This window comes from Eucalyptus grandis, chromosome 3 (assembly GCF_016545825.1).
Source record: "Eucalyptus grandis isolate ANBG69807.140 chromosome 3, ASM1654582v1, whole genome shotgun sequence".
Lineage (NCBI taxonomy): Eukaryota > Viridiplantae > Streptophyta > Magnoliopsida > Myrtales > Myrtaceae > Eucalyptus > Eucalyptus grandis.
In genome coordinates, this window is record NC_052614.1 from 12050074 (window position 1) to 12066589 (window position 16516).

At 38.9% G+C, this 16516-nt stretch overlaps 1 protein-coding gene across 1 annotated transcript; it reads right to left on the reverse strand.

Annotated features, from left to right (window-relative positions):
• Positions 1–12150: 12150 nt before the first annotated feature.
• Positions 12151–16289, reverse strand: LOC120291183 (receptor-like protein kinase 5). The gene is made up of 2 exons (XM_039308222.1): positions 13516–16289; positions 12151–13386 (listed from the first exon to the last, which is right to left on the reverse strand). The coding sequence occupies exons 1-2, from the start codon at positions 16142–16144 to the stop codon at positions 12956–12958; spliced, it is 3060 nt and encodes a 1019-aa protein (XP_039164156.1). The 5' UTR covers positions 16145–16289; the 3' UTR covers positions 12151–12955.
• Positions 16290–16516: the final 227 nt, after the last annotated feature.

A 16516-nucleotide genomic window follows, 5' to 3' on the forward strand; every position in this document is an offset into this window, starting at 1 on the left:
AGATGACCTTGGATTAGATCTTGAAGAATCTTGGAAATCTTTGCACAATTTGATTATCTGGTCACCAAATATTTGACCAAGTCAAATAAGAATATTCTTCTTGTCTAGGAATATTTTAGAATAGGAATATTCTAGAATATGACGCATTAGATTTTTAGGGTTTGTGTGGCTGCTAGAAGGCCTATATATTAAAGACTGACTGAATTTCTTTGGGACAAATAGATATATTTTATTTTTGAGGAAAAAGTTGAGAGATTATCTTCTATTGTTCTTTTGAGGACTTGACCTAATCAAGGTTCCCTTGCGGTGGTTGATTCGACTTATCGAGCGAGATAGCGAATTCTTTCACTCGTGGAGTCTATAACGTTGGTTGGTTGACACACGTTCGTCAACAGGTTACGTTCATACCGAGGTTGCCAATCATATGTTTGATTGGAGGTTGAGGTTTGCAATTCGCACTATCTAGGCCTTCGTAGAACGATCCTTCCGCAATGATTCACATCACTTCGACATCTATGGTTCTATAATCGATAAAAGCCAACAAAACCAGATGTTCTAGATCAATTTAACGGCAAGCCAGAAAACGACAAGTTTGTTCCTCTGGAGAAGACAAAAATGTTGTTAGGAGTATATGTTCCTCCTTTCAACAGCAGCATGAGCACAGCAAGCAGGGGAGAAGAAATTGGGGGGCAAAGATGGAAATTTGACATAATTTATTTACTTATTTTTTGGTCGAAAGACAGACTTTTAGTAGGTGGTGGTCAATCTTGCCTATGCAATTTTAATTGTCCTCAAACATTTGTAACAACATTTCGTATATATTTGCATTCACATTTATGGATCATGACCTCTTTTGGATCACCTTTGTTTTTCATTTTAAAAAGAGAAAAGGAAGAGTAGTCACATAACAATAACTATTACAACATATGCTATTAGATCAACCATAATTATTTAGAGTCACAGACAAATTATAAAGTATAATATACATCATTTGTGTGAATTTCCACAACGTTGTCAGATATTAACATTTCTTAAAAAATATAAGAGAAATTAGGAGACCCCACATCGAACCAACTCAAAAACACAAGTTTACACACAATAATTATGTCATGATTAGTTTTGACCATGGCGTCACTTACAAATTGAAGCGTCAATATCACGATAATTCCCTAATTGATACATCTTTAATAAATTTATCCTTGAACCAAATCAATTTTTTGATCACAAAAGCCCTAAAATTAATATGCACGTGACAAATTTATTATTAATTAATTTCATGAAATTTTATTATCAAATTGTTGAGTTGGATAACACACTTATAGGTTGACAAGCCGTATCGGTTGGGGTTTTACCCACCGTTTGTCATAAGTGTACCTATTTGTAATTTTTGTAATATTAATCTAATTTAACGAAAACTAACAAAAATTAGATTTATTACAAATGTATCAATTTAGAATTTTTGTGATTAAAAAATTAGCTTTAAGTAAATTTGTCTCATATATACCGATTTGAGATTTTTGATAATTAAAAATTAATTTAAGATAAATTTGTCATAAATATACTATTTAAAGATTTTTTTTTTTTTTATAATTTTAATCGTAAATTTAAATGTCCACACAATTTTCACGGTATATACTGGTCTCTTGTCCCACCCTCATAATAATCCATGTGCTTGTAACCTCGATCGCCCACAGAGAGAGGAATACACCACCACGTGAGATTTTTTTTTTTTTGATAACCCAGGAACCCGTACGTTGATAGTTGGCGAGCAAAGCCTGAGGGAGCAACTATAGGACCCATCACCACGTGAGATGTTGGTACTTTGAAAACCACGAAAAACGGGGATGTGCCTCCACTACACGCGCCTTCGGGGAAAATGCCGGAGGACAGGTGGAATCCTTCCAACGTTGAATGTTGACTGTAGACTTTTTGGCTTTTTGGCTTTTTATGTAGGGTTTTGTGTCAGCTTTTGCCTTGTCCCTTGCTTTTAGCTGGGGACAAAGACTTTGGAGAAACTTGATAAAACAAGTGGAAGACTTTGACTTGACTTGCCCCTCCCTTCACGCCACACAATGTAGATTGGCTAACAACCGTGATTTCTATTTTGTGATCTTCGACTTCCCATGCCATCAATAAATTAGGATTAAACTCTAATTTTAATTTTAGGATATGTGATTCAAAATTATAAAATATAATAAGTCTATGTTAAGATGAAATAATTTTTATCAAGAATTTTACAAACCAATCCATTATTGAATGGTAGTATGGGCGACAAATGAGAACTATTCATCAAGCTCTTTGAATTTTATTCATCTATAGAGTCATGAATAGGTATTCAGCACTTTTACTAATTGTTTATGGCGGTGTAAATTATAAAATTAAGACAACAACACGTAAGTAGGTCTAACCAAATATATTTAATTTATCCGTGATCACGTTAAATGATATGCCAAGATTTTCTATTGTGCATACAGTCAAGTAGTAATGACGACTTAATAGTGTCTAACGAAAGACTCTTTTCAAGCATCTTCAACTATTTTCTCTTAAATTATCATCACAACTTTTTTTTTTTTGAACAGATCATCACCACTTGATTATTGAGATTTTTGCGTTGACACGATAGTATAAATTACCGGAGTTTACATGCTTCAAAAACATGGGGCGAACCATATGTCCCATCCGTAACACACGTGTTTCTTGACCGTGTGGAAAGAGATGATCCCCCAGTCCAACAAAAGGACACAAAGTACGGTAAACGATCTGAAACTCCACTTGCGGAAAAGAAGAGGAGTAAAAAAGAGAGTCAATCATGAAAGCGGAGACCCGCTTTTAATCGAGTTAAGCCAAACATCCACGACTTGACTTACTGTGTTCTGGTTATGTGTTTCTCCCTTCCTCACTGCCCCATGGGGGCGTCATCATCAGTGTCATCCTTAGCTAGTAGGTTTTATTGAGGATGACATCAACCAAGGATGTCCGTGAGGTATTTACAAATATCTAGAAATTGCTTTCTTATAATTAGGTTTTGCATTGAAATTGAGATTAGAGATTCCTAAGCATTTTTTTTCTCATGATTAAGTATGGCTGTGAAATTTATCCCGATGCTGATGTTTTGAGAGGCGTGAGGTTCTAATTCTTTTACGGGTTAATATCATTGAAATTTTTTAACCGGTATCTCCATGAGACATTCACCTTAAATTTATTTTCGTTTCACAAAAATCTTTAAGTGGGTACTCCATGATACATTTAATCCAAACTAATTTTTGCCTAATAAAAAATCCCGAATCGATACCATTGGCCCAAATTTACATTTTGTTAAAATACATAATTGTTAACACACTTGTTGATTTCCATGTCGGAACTGTCTTAATGTTGTTTGCCACATGAGATCCATCTTGCAATCGCAAATGACGTGTGTTAGCATGTATGCATATTAACGGGATATTGAATAAAATATTAGCCAATGGTAGATTTGAGTTAGGGTACCAATATGAATTCATTTTTGTAACGAAAAATTAGCTTAAGGTAAATATGTCATAAGTTTCAATTTAGGAGTATTTGTGAAACATAATTTAGTTTGAAAATAAATATGTCATAAGGCATCAATTTGGAATTTTTAATGGTTATAATCCTTCCTTATTGCAAAACCCTTCCTTCCCCAACTCAAGTTGGCTCACTTTCGGAATCAATGCTGAGCAAGTCTGTCTAATAAAATTCTATGGACAAGGACATTCTTGGAGCGAAAAGGAATGTTTAGCCAAAAAAAGAAAAGAAAAGAAAGATAAAATTCAGCAAAAATCTTAAAATTTAATAAAAGAGATGTGATTGGGTTGCAGATATTGTTGCATAATATTATACCTATCAAAATAAGTCATAAACTCATATAGATGGGATGAGTTGTTACATAGTTAAGTCATATTTAGTAAATGAGTTATAAATGAACTTAAACATAGTTTGGATATTAAAATATTCATAAATGGGTTTACAACTTATTTAGACCCAATCTATAACTCTCTCTTTATTCTCTCTTGCCCTTACTCGATCTCAAGCTTGCTCACTCCCTACTCTCTCTTCATTGTGTCTCTTGTATTATGATTAATAAAATGAGGCTCTAAAACTAGCTGAAATTTATGTAGTCAAGGGTGTTTTTTAAGTCCGTGTGTCCTGAGTGATCGCATGATTATTTTTTACTCATTTCTATCTTGACTATTACTTCTACTCGAGCAGAAAAAACAAGTCTCTGTTCGTTAGTCTTCATGAAAAAGAAGTCTTTGTTGTATAGATTAGCGTGTTGTGCTTGGAGTCGTTGCAACACACTAACGTTTGTGCTTAGAGTTGTTGCAACGCCCTCACTTTTCGTACGTGACAGACAATGAATGTTCGCCGTGCCCTCCTATTCTCCAATGGTACAGCTTCTGATTAGTTTCCTGATGTAATTGGTCGTTTGGTGGAGTTGAGTGCATGGGCAAATTTTCCACAGGATGACCCAGCAATGACAGATCGAGCCTTCTAGATGAGTAAGGAAGATAAAACTTGGTGACATCGAGCCCACATCATTGAACTAAAAAAATCCTCATCGCTAGTTCCAGCGCATCGTGAGGTCTGTGATTGATGGTCCCAATGAGCCCGATGCACGGAAGGAATTCATCTCGGACCATATCATACGCTTCCCTTCTATGCAGTGCACACTTACTAATTCAATAGGAGTTGTCAGAGCAAAGTTGCCAACACATCTAGGAATCTTGCCAAGGCATATTACACAAGTAACTATCATCGACATGCTCAGACATGCTTAGTTAAACATGTAAATATGTTACCTGTGTCAACACAGGTACGCTTAAATGCATTTCAAGATTTTAACATGTTACAGACAATGAGCATCTAGTGTAAACTAAAGCAGAAAAAACCCAGCAAAGATCAAAGAACGTATCTACTCACGCACTATTAATTATTGCGCTCGTCATCCAAGCATGCGTAATGGAGCTCAACAATCACGCTCTTGTGCTAGTCAAGATAGTTGGAATTCTATTATCCAATCGCAGTAAAGTCACGGAGAACAGGAGTGTTGAACTTCTCATTTCAAACACGGCAGCAACAAATTCTTTGCTAAAGCTGGGTGGTCATACTATTGTTTGTCTAAAGTTGCCAATAATCTGACATGATTTCCCATAAAAAAATCCATCTCTGGCTAAAGTTTCCAGTGGAATCTGAACTAATTCCAGATTTGAGATTGGATACTTTGGGCGTGCATGTTTATGTTCTTTTTTTCTTGTTTATCAACAAAATTTTGTTTTTTTGTTCCGAACTAAAAGAAAAGAACAAACGCGTTTGTTTGCGTTTTTCAAAAAAATCTATTTTTTGTTCCTGGAACAAAATTGGAATGGAAATAAGAAACAACAAAAAGTTGTTTTTTTGTTCCAAAATACTTTTGAAGAATAAATTTTCTCTCTCCTTTATTTTCTTCTCTTTTTTTCTTCTTATTTTCTTCTTCTTTTTTCTTTGGCCGGTCGCCGACCTCAGCATCACCGGCCCCGGCGAGGCTCGACTTGCCCGCCGCACCGGCGACGCTCGGCCTCACCCAAATCCGGCGGGCTGAGCCTTGCCCGGGGCCGCGACACTCGGCCTCATCGGATCCTGGCGAGGCCAAGCTCGCCCAGCCAAGGCGAGGCCGAGCTCGCCCGCCATTGGCGAGGCCGAGCCTTGCCCAACCACGGCGAGGCTCGGCCTCGCCGGGGGCCGGCGAGCCTCGCCGTGGCTGGGCGAGGCTTTTGGCCCCGTCGGCTGGCTGCCGCCTCATCATGGTCGGCGACCGGCCAAAAGAAGAAAAAAAAAAAAAAAAAAGAAAATAAAAATAAAAATATTAAAAATTAAAAGAAACAAAAAAAGAATATAAATTTATCAAACGTGTTTTTATTCATTTTATTCCCGAACCAAGTTTACCAAACGCGTCTTTTCCTAAAAAATTGTTCCTTGGAACAGAAATAATTTTTTCTATTTTTTGTTCCCTTAAACACTTTTTTGAACAGTAAACACAAACAAACGAGCCCTTTGTCTCCACAAACAGCAGTTGTGTATCCAACTCGGTATTCAGCAATAGACTCTAGTTCAATCGCAATATGAGGGTAAAACGATAAGTAATTCCACTAAGAGAGTGCTTTTGGACATTAGACTACGAACTCCTATGAGAGGTTGCAGTAAAGAACGAGTCTGAGAAAATTGATTTTAGTGTCAAATACAGTCAAAACAAATCATTAACCAGAAAATATAAGATTTCACTAACTCCTTGATGAGAGAGAGAGAGAGAGAGAGAGAGAGAGAGAGAGAGAGAGAGAGAGAGAGAGAGAGAGAGAGAGAGAGAGAGAGAGAGAGAGAGAGAGGATATCATCATAGACAACGGAGAAGATTATCACAGATCTCAACAAGAGACAGAAACAATGCCTATGGCGTGCTTCAAGCACATGTAGACACTCGAAACAGAGGAACTCAGACAGAAGATATCATCATAGCCTATGGAGAAGATTATCACAGATCTCAACAAGAGACAGAAACAATGCCTATGGCGTGCTTCAAGCACATGGAGACACGCGAAACAGAGGAACTCTTGTTTACTACTCCTAATGCTTCTGTGGCAAACTTATTTTGACTCACCAAAGAGTTATATCAAAAGACACATGAAATACTTCATGTGCGTGAATAATGGCAATTGTTTCGGAAGTCCATAGATGCTGAATATTTTGATTCAAGTGTCTTCAATTCGAGCTTCATCATGAGTGACGAAGTAGCACTAAATATAGAAGATGCTGACTATGTGTCTATCGCAGATTTGGCTGCTTCAAATAGCAGAACAATAAATTGGTAAACTAGTTTACGTCTAGATTCAAAAGAGCAAGAAATCGATGTCTTATAACACTGAAAAAAATATCTTTTGCTGAAATAACTTTTAGTAGCCTGAAAATCATGTTAAGGGACAGATTGGAAGGGCAACTATACAATGACCTTTTCCAATTAGCAACAAAGGAAAATTAGGTATGAAAATTTGTTGAAGGAGAAAGATAAGAAGCGGGACAAACATGATGTGACCTTCGTGGAGAGGTATGGACCTAGGGATGATCTAGACCAAGGAGAATATGCTAAGATAACAGTAGCTAATATGGTTATTGACAAGTCATATATTTGTCAAGTATTCAGGCCAGCATAGAGTTAAAAGAGAAGTTGAAGGAGAACATCATGCTTTAGGCGAAAGATACTTGGTATTATTCAATTCAGGTGAACAAAATGGATGAGACTTTTTACTTGCTTCTAGCCGATGGCCTGATAAAACTGATCGAAGGCCAAACCATACGAAGCAGAAAAGAATTTGAAAACAAGAAATATTGTAAATGGCGCCACTCATGGAGCCATAATATTGCCAATTGCATTATTATTAGAAAGAATATCCAAAGAGGTAATTCCAATAGGTAAGATTAAGTTTACCGATGAAAAAGAAAAGGCTCCAGTGGAGATAGATGTTGACCGTTCCCCCTTATGATTGTGGTGTTTGTGAAGCAAAAGGTAAGAAGCCACGATAACCAAAATTGTGTGCTCGTTGCAAGCAGGAAATAGGTCGAAGCTACTATACCTTGCGTAAAGAAAAAATGCCACAAGGAGGATTCCCTGGCCAAAATATAAGGTATAGTTGTCAAATGAATTCTACCAACACTCCTAATCATATCAGTCAAACAAGTCGTCCCAAAGTATTTGATTGAGTTGTATTCCCTAGGGGGTAACTTTAGAAGAAGTCATTCAAACAAAGGTTTGAAGAAGAGATCCTACTATTGACATAATGGGAGAGCCAAGTGGTAATATTGAGTATTATGTTAGTTACGCATGTTGATCACCTTACCCACAAGGCATTGTTCCAACCACATGGAGTGAAGAGTTTGATGACGTATCTCCTAAAGATACTAGTTAGTCGACACCCTCTCATCAATGAACCTAAGGCTGCGTTTGGTAATTAGAATAATATTTAGAATATGATAAAATCTATCTTATCTTACGTTTGGTGCATGCTCAAAGACAATATAAAGTTAAACATAAAGAAAATATAGACTGGATAAAATTATCTCATAGGAGAGATGGTATAAAAGTGAATATGATTTATAATATCTATAATAAGAAAGTTACTTTTCTAGAACAACAAATTTCTTAAATTAACAAAATTAAAATTATGTTTCAAAAATTGATTTTTAATATAAGAAATTCAAAATAACAAAAATAAAAATTTACTTCTTTTAATTTAATCTTTATTTTATAATATAATTTCAATATATAAATATAAATATATTATTATAATTGTAGGTACATTTATTATATATTTTAGTCATTTAGTATTTTAGGTATATTATTACTATTTACTATTCAATAAAATTTTATTAGAGAATGATGGAAGGGGAAGAAAGAAATAAAAAGGAATTAATTAAAAAAGAGGAAAATAAAAAATAAAACAAAATAAAATAAAGTAGGCAAGAGTGTCACGAGAGATTTTTACTATTTTTGTTTATAAAATTTTTGGTTCATTTATACTAATATGCCATTTATACCATATAATGTATATAATATGAATTAAATATATCCAATTTTATTATTACAATCATCAAATAATAGATAGGATATAGCAAAATTCCTGAATTTTATATTATATCTTATCTACTCCTATCTTGATTAGAAATCCAGACAACCAAACATAACCTTAAAATAACTCAAAATTCGCCAGATGTGCATTGGTTTGAAGCTAGATAGATACAAGGACCAAGGGATAACATGTCCATAACTTAGAAGAGGAAAATGCAAAGGAAGAAAAAGATGCTTGAGCTACAACAAGAAGTCAATCAAGTTCACAGCGGTGGTTTGAAATCTAAATATGAGTATTCATTGCCTACTCTCATTATCTTCTTTTGAAATCTGAATTTAAAATTTAAGATAAGTTACTTGCAACTTAAAATTGAAAACAAAATATACGGAGCTCCTTGCAGTTACGTTATTGTTAAATGAAGTAGCTATAGAACTTTGCGAATCATTCCATTATTAGGTAGTAGTGTGGCTGAAAATTGAATACTATTTGTCGGCACAGGCAAAACCCCATCCATCCATCCATAAAGTTACAATCATGTATTTCGCATATTTATTATTTGTTTTTCTGGAGGGATATTGGAAAATAGTACAACAAGATAAACGTAAGTCTACAAAAATAGAGCTTATCTATATGCAATCCTATTAGTAGGATCTTTAATCACCCATACACCGAACAAGTAGTGGATACTTAATGATGTTTACCGAAATTCTCGTCTCTCAAACTATCAGCATACTATCGGAAAAATGATAAGATTTCGCATGATCGTAATAGTCTAAATTATTGGCAATTACATGCTTCGATTAAATTGGGCAATAGAAATCTGATCCTAACCGCACACACGTGGAGCGTATAGACTCTATAGAGAGATGGTCCCTGGCCCTACAAATGAACACTTTTAGTATAGATCTGGAGCTTTGGCGAGCCTCGCGACCGGTGACTGTCCACCCTTGTCGATCGACGAACAGATATGGAGCGAAACAATGCCTGTGAGAAGGAGAGACTGTAACTAGAGGCAATACATGCATACGAGATTTAATGAAGGCAAGAACGGGGAAAAAAAAATCCATTAATCCCTGAAAGCGGCATTTTAAAAAGACGAAAGACCATGCTAGTCCCAAGTTGGATTGGGCTTTTCGGCAATTATGAAGCTGAACTTTCGCCTGAAGGCTTCTGCGATTTTGTCAATCAACGCCTCAACTAGGCCTAAGGGACTTTGGAAATGCTCCCACAAACGCATCCTTAGATATTTAAATTATGTTTTTCTCCCTCCCTTCCTTTTTTCCCCGGTAAAATGGTTTTGCTAATCATATCTCCCTGATTTTTATGAATTATTTTTCTCATGATTAGGTCTTGCATTGAAACTAACTGAGATTAGATATTCTTAAGAATGGCTTTCTCATGATTAAGTCTTACTGTGAAATTTATGTTGGGATATTAAGGTGTATTTGTTAATTGCCAAATAGTATATGATTCTATTTTTTTATTATTCGAAAAAAGAACGGAAATCCGTTTAGTAGCTTTTTTTTGTTCCCATATCAAATTTGTTCCCGAGAATAGATTTGGAACAAAATCAAAAAGTAGAAAAATTATTTTTTTATCCGAGAACAACTCTAGTATCAAGTTCATTTTCCTTTTTTCCTTTTTTTTGTTTTCTTCTTTTCTTTTTTCCTTTTCTTCTCCCCCTACTTTCTCTTTGGTTGGTTGCCAACCTAGTTGTCATTGGTGGTCGGCTAGATGAGGGCCGGCAACCTTGTCGAGTGTCGCCGGCCCCCGGTGAGGCCGGCCCTCCCCACTCGGCTAGATGATCTTGGCCTCACTAAGATGTAGCAAGAATGAGCTCGCCCAGCCCTAGCAAGGCTCAACCTCGCCACCGTGAGGTCGGCCTCACCAAGGCCGGGCGACACCACCTCGCGGTGGCTCAACGAGGGCAAGCCTTGTTGGTAGCTAGAGTAGGCCCGGCCTTGCCTTGGTTGGGCGAGCCTCACCTAGATCTAGCAAGACCCAACTCACCCAGCCAAGCCTCACCTAACCACCAGGGATGCTCGACCAATGAGACTCAGCCTTGTTGGGGGCCAACAACACTTCAATGAGGTTGTTAGCCAAAGAGAAAGAAGAGGAAGAATAAAAGGAAAGAAGAGAAAAATATAATAAAATTATTAAGAAAATAAAAAATTCTAATTCATAAAAAAATTTGAGGTACTACCAAATACATTTCTATCTTAGGAATATAAATTTTGGATAGTTACCAAATACATTCAAATGTTCAAAAACTTTTTCATGGAACATAATTAAAAAAAAAAAACATTTTTAAGCATAAATTATTCTTAGAAACAAAATGATTATTAAATAAGCTCTAAACGTTTTCCAACGGATTAAGTTCTAATTCGGTCACCAGCTCAGGTAGCTCTTTTTTGGAATTGGAGCTGAGTAAGACCATCTAATAAATTCCTATATGCAAGGAAACTCTAAGAACCCAAAGGATATGTTAAGGAAAAAACGATAAGATAAACACACCAAAATTATAAAATCGATGAATGAGATGTAATTAAGTTCCAATTTTCTTTTGTTGTTTTGTTTTATATAATGAAGTTGTAAAACTTGTGAAAATATTGTAGTCAAAGATGTCTATTAACCTCGGCGCTGATTAAGAATTGATACGGACTAGGCCACAGAGAGAAGCGTCGTGTGGACTGACCAATGATGGAAGATATAAGCCGGTTCAGCTGGACATTCGACAGGACAAGGATCGATTCCTTCAATAGTGGACCAAAAGAAACCTTTAAACACTGCACACAATGATTCTGACTGCAGAGAACCTGAAAATTTTTTCAGTTCTCCGGACAGAAAGTGGACTCATGACAATCCAAATCCTAACAAAGGCTAAAAACACAGCTCAGGAGTTGCAAGGCAGGAAAACCAGTTTGTTTTGGTTAATGCAGTTTTCATGTATTATCCAACTCACCAGTGGACAAAGCAAGGTTCTATTTGGTTCATGAAAAATAAATAATTTGAAAAATATTTTTAAAAAGTGATTACTTGTATTGCTCAAAGATACAATGGAAGGAAAAATAGTTTAAGAAAGATGTCCCACGTCATTTTGTTGTTTATCGGTAGACTCTATAAGAAGCTGATTTCTGACATGTACTTCGGAGAAATTGTCCAGATAGCTTTGTTGAGAATGGCTGAGGAGTCGGCATTTTTGGGTGATATCGTTCCAATGAAGCTGAAAATTCCTTGCATACTAGGGGACAATTATAAATTTAATCCTCGCTTTCTACATATGAAAACGAGATGGTTGGGTTTCCTCAAACTTCCATCCCAAATTTGCAGGACTCCTCGGAGGTATCAGTCCATCTGCAGCTTAATAGTATACCTGTGGTGTCTAATAGCATCGCTTTTTCCCTCCCGTTCTGACTAGTACTAATGAAAAAGTATTCTCTAATTTAATCAGTTGTGCAGTAAATTCTACTTTTACAGCGTGGATTGATTCTGACGATTGGATATTCGGAGAGTTCAAATGCAAATCTGATGGCCCATGTTTCTGGAACAATGAAAGATAGTTCTGTTTTCTCTTATCTGCAATTATCTAAAGCTGAATCCATAAATCCCTATTTAATGCTTCACTTTCCTAAATTCAGTGCCCAACTTTAGGAATTGCTGAGCCCCCCTATAGTTAATGCTCATTTGTCCGTCCTTGGATATCCGACACCTCCTTGAGAATGAGTAAAGTTGTAGTCGATCTATGCGACATAGTTGCCTCTCGAGGTTCTCGTCTTGCTGCTGCCAGGATATCTGGCATCTTGAAGAAGCTGGGAAGAGATACCCTTGGGGACGGGGACAAGCAGAGATCAGTTATAGCATTAAATGGAGGGCTGTAAGAGCACTACACCAAATTGTGGAGCTGCGCGGAGGCCACTCGCAGGGAGTTGCTGGGACCTGAAGTGTGAAGTTTCTGTGAACACAATTATTGTGCAGTCGAATGATCACTCGGGCATTGGAGCTGCCGTTCTCATGGCCTCTCATTCACAATTCCTCGAGACAAAGTGACCCTTTTCTGAGCATATAATTTGGGTCTCTTTGGGTCTCGTTGTACCATACTTTGTTGCTGAAGTGACTATCTCCTTGGAAGTCCATGTATCTAGCTCAAATTGACATATCCATCTCTTATATTATATACATTTTATAGGATACATTCGGAAACTAGTCTTAGGCATGGATCACTAATACATAGTTAGACAAATCGTTTGATGCTTGTCTCTCTGTAGGACAAGTTGGAAAAGTTTCCCAAAAGTTGGGAGTCCAAAGCCCTACACTAAGCCCTTGCAACTGTTCTAGTGCTAACAGTCAGTAAGTGTTGCACTCAAGAACATGAAAATCACTGCGTGGCGTTTCCTCGTGCTTGGAATTTTCAAGCAGTGGGACGACATCAAACTTGTGTCTGGATTTCTTCTCGACATTGTACAGTGGATCGCTACATTTGAGCAGCACTTGCAGTACCTCCTTCATAGTAGGCCTCGTGGAAGGCAGAGTAGCAGTGCAAAAGATCCCGAGCTTGAAAACATTGCTTATTTCATCTACGTTTGAGTCGTCCTTGATCTCCTCATCTAATGCGTCAGATATCAGGTTACCATCTTGGATGTGACGCCATGCCCAATCAGCGAGGCACATGTCTTCGTCCTCGTCATTAGCCTCTCTCCCAGTGGTTAGTTCCAAGAGAACCACCCCAAAGCTATAGACATCGATCTTCTCATTGACTCTTGTTGTATGAGCATACTCTGTTGTTCAAAAAAAAAAAAAAAAAAAGGCAAGACAAAGCTAAATATTTCTGCTGGTAGGATATGTAAAGTATGAGGAAGCAAACTGGCAAAGCTGAAATGAACTCACGTTTAAGTAAATAGACGAACCTGGTGCCAAATAGCCGAAAGAACCAGCAACGGCTGTCATGCTAACAGCTTCCCCAGGCTCGGCCAACATCCTTGCAAGGCCGAAGTCAGCAATCTTTGCGTTGAACTCTGAGTCTAAGAGAATGTTGCTCGATTTCACGTCTCGGTGGATGATGGGTGATGAACAATCATTATGCATATAGCAAAGTCCTTTAGCTGCTCCGAGCGCAATCTGCAACCTTTTGGGCCAATCCAAGATCATATTGTTGGAGACACCCGAGATGGGCGATGATCGTTTCTTCTTGTGAAGCCAACGGTCCAAGCTGCTATTTTCCATGTACTCGTACACTAGGAGTTTCGACTTCTCGCAAGAAATACAGCACAACAATTTGACAATGTGCCGATGCTTAATGTTCCCAAGTATCTCCACTTCTGCTACGAATTGCTTCTCCAGTTTCTCATTTAACTTTTGGTTATTTGAAATCCTTTTCACAGCGACGGCGTCACCAGAAGGATTCACAATAATGTGATATACTTTTCCTGATCCACCACTTCCAATCACATTATCCTCCTTCAATCCCGACAGAATATTCGATTCTGCAAAATTCAAACTTTGGAATGAAGTCAGTTTCGGAGTTGAATCAAACCAATCCCTGTTCTTTCTGGAAGCTCTGATCGTGAATAGCACCACCAACAAAACACATATCGCTGCCGCAATGGCCAAGATCACGATCAAGGTGAGATTGGTCTTGCTCAATCTATGGGATTGGGCGTTGCAGACATTGATTCTCATGAACGAATTGGATGCACAGAGCCTGGGGTTGTTCAGGAAACTGGCGTCATATGCGGCGTTCTCTAACTTGGCCGGGATTGGTCCACTGAGGCGATTGGATGATAAATTGAGACGGTTCACATTCAGTTGGCCGATTTCAGGAGGAATCAAGCCGGACAGTTGGTTGTCAGACAGATCCAACTGCGTGAGTACGGGTAGAAGACCGATTTCACTTGGAATCGGTCCCGAGATCTTATTGTGACTAAGATTCAGAGTGGTCAAGGATTTCCATGAAACGATGTCTGTGGGAAGAATCCCGGAGAGCTCGTTCTGACCGAGCAAAAGCATCGTCAGCTTAGGAAGCTCGGTCAATTCAGTTGGAACCGTGCCACTGAGGAGGTTATTACTGGCATCCAACACCACCATGTTCCTCCACGAAGACACCGTGCTCGGAATCTTGCCAAAGAATTTGTTGTTGCTCATCTCGATCCGAGTGAGGTTAGGGGACAGCTCCTGGGGAAGCTCGCCGGTTAATCTATTACCACTCAAGATCAAAGCTGTCAAGTTCCGTGACATCCAGAGTCCTCCAGGGACATTGCCGGTGAATCCATTGTTGTTCAACATGGCTACGGACAAAGTACTGCAATTTCCAAGTGACTCCGGCAACTCCCCATTGAGATCGTTGTCCATAGCGGCCAACCCGAACAGCGTGCCGCCATGGCACAGTTGTTTTGGCAATGCGCCAGTCAAGTTGTTGAAGGACACCTCGAATCTTCTGAGCGGGGAAAACTTGCCAAAGTCCGGGGGGATCGTGCCTGATAGATTGTTGTTGGACAGCCTGACATCAGACAAAGCGGGAAGACGCCCAATACCTTCCGGGATTCCGCCTGACAATTGATTGAACTGTAAATTCAAGCTGTATAGATTCTTGAGCTTCCCGAAAACTTCAGGTATGTTCCCCATCAAATTATTAGCAGACAGATCGATCACGCTCAGGTTTGTGGCGCTGACTGCCTGAGGGATCGACCCAGACACATTAGTCTGGTCCACGTACAACTCGCTCAAGTTCCTCAGAGCAAAAATGCTGCCCGGGATCTCTCCTGTCAGTGGATTTCTCCCCAAATCCAAGTGCTCGAGAGCCTCCATATCACTGACTGTCTCCGGGATTCTGCCAAACAGGTTCGTCTGCGGCATCGAGAAGAACCGCAGCTTCTTCAGGGCGGTGAAGTTCTGTGGCAGCTGCGATGGCACGAACTTGTCATTGTACCCGAGGCGCAGTTCTTCAAGAATGGAGAGGCCAAAAATTTCTTCAGGGTAAGTGCCGTTGTACTCAGACCGCTGAAGGTCAAGGATCCTCAGCCTCTGCAGCCTCGTGATTGACGCCGGGACGTCGAAAGAGAAGCTGTTGAAGGCGAGAATCAGGACCTGAAGATTGGCCATGCCATCGATATCAGATGGAATTGGACCTTCGAAGTAATTCTGGGACAGGTCGAGGTACAGGAGCTTGGAACAGTTGTAGAGAACTGTGGGAAACTCTCCAGGAATATTGTTGTTGGAGAGATCGAGCCTGGTCAGATTGTTGAGGTCGCAGATGAATGGGGGGATCGGATAATTTATGTTCAGGTTGGCAAGCTTGAGCTCGGTGATTGAACCGTCTTGGCAGTTGACCTCGGGCCATGTGCAGTGGGAGGTTGAATTGGAGGGGACCCAGTTATCGAGGGAAGATGGGTCTTGCCAGGTGTGCCTCAGCTTCAAGAGGACTTGCTGTTCTTGATCCGGGATTTGAGACTCTGCAACATGGGAGAGGGAGCAGAGGAAGACCAGACACGGGATGTAGAAGAAGTGAATATGAGGAGGTGATGAGGTTAGTCTCGGCATAATTGGAGGTGGTTCAGAGTCTTTTTCTGGTTAGAGAGACTCTCCGGTGTTGGAGCTAGATATCTATCATCTCAAAACATGAAGCATAAAGTGTTGGTTTGCTTGTGTATTGCTCGGCAGAATTCCCTGGTTTTAACCTCGTTTAAAGTGCTAAAATTCGGTGGGTCCTAAGATGATGGGCGGGGATGCATTTGTTCCTTTTTGTTCTTTTCCATTTCCCTCCACTAATGTCTCATCTCACTGGACGGATGAAAGAGGGGAAGAGTCAAACAGCCAATGATAATCTCCTTATCTTAACACTACTCTGGAGTGCACTTCGAAGAGCACCAAGATGTCTTCGACATCTGTGGTTCTTAACCGATAAAAGCCGGC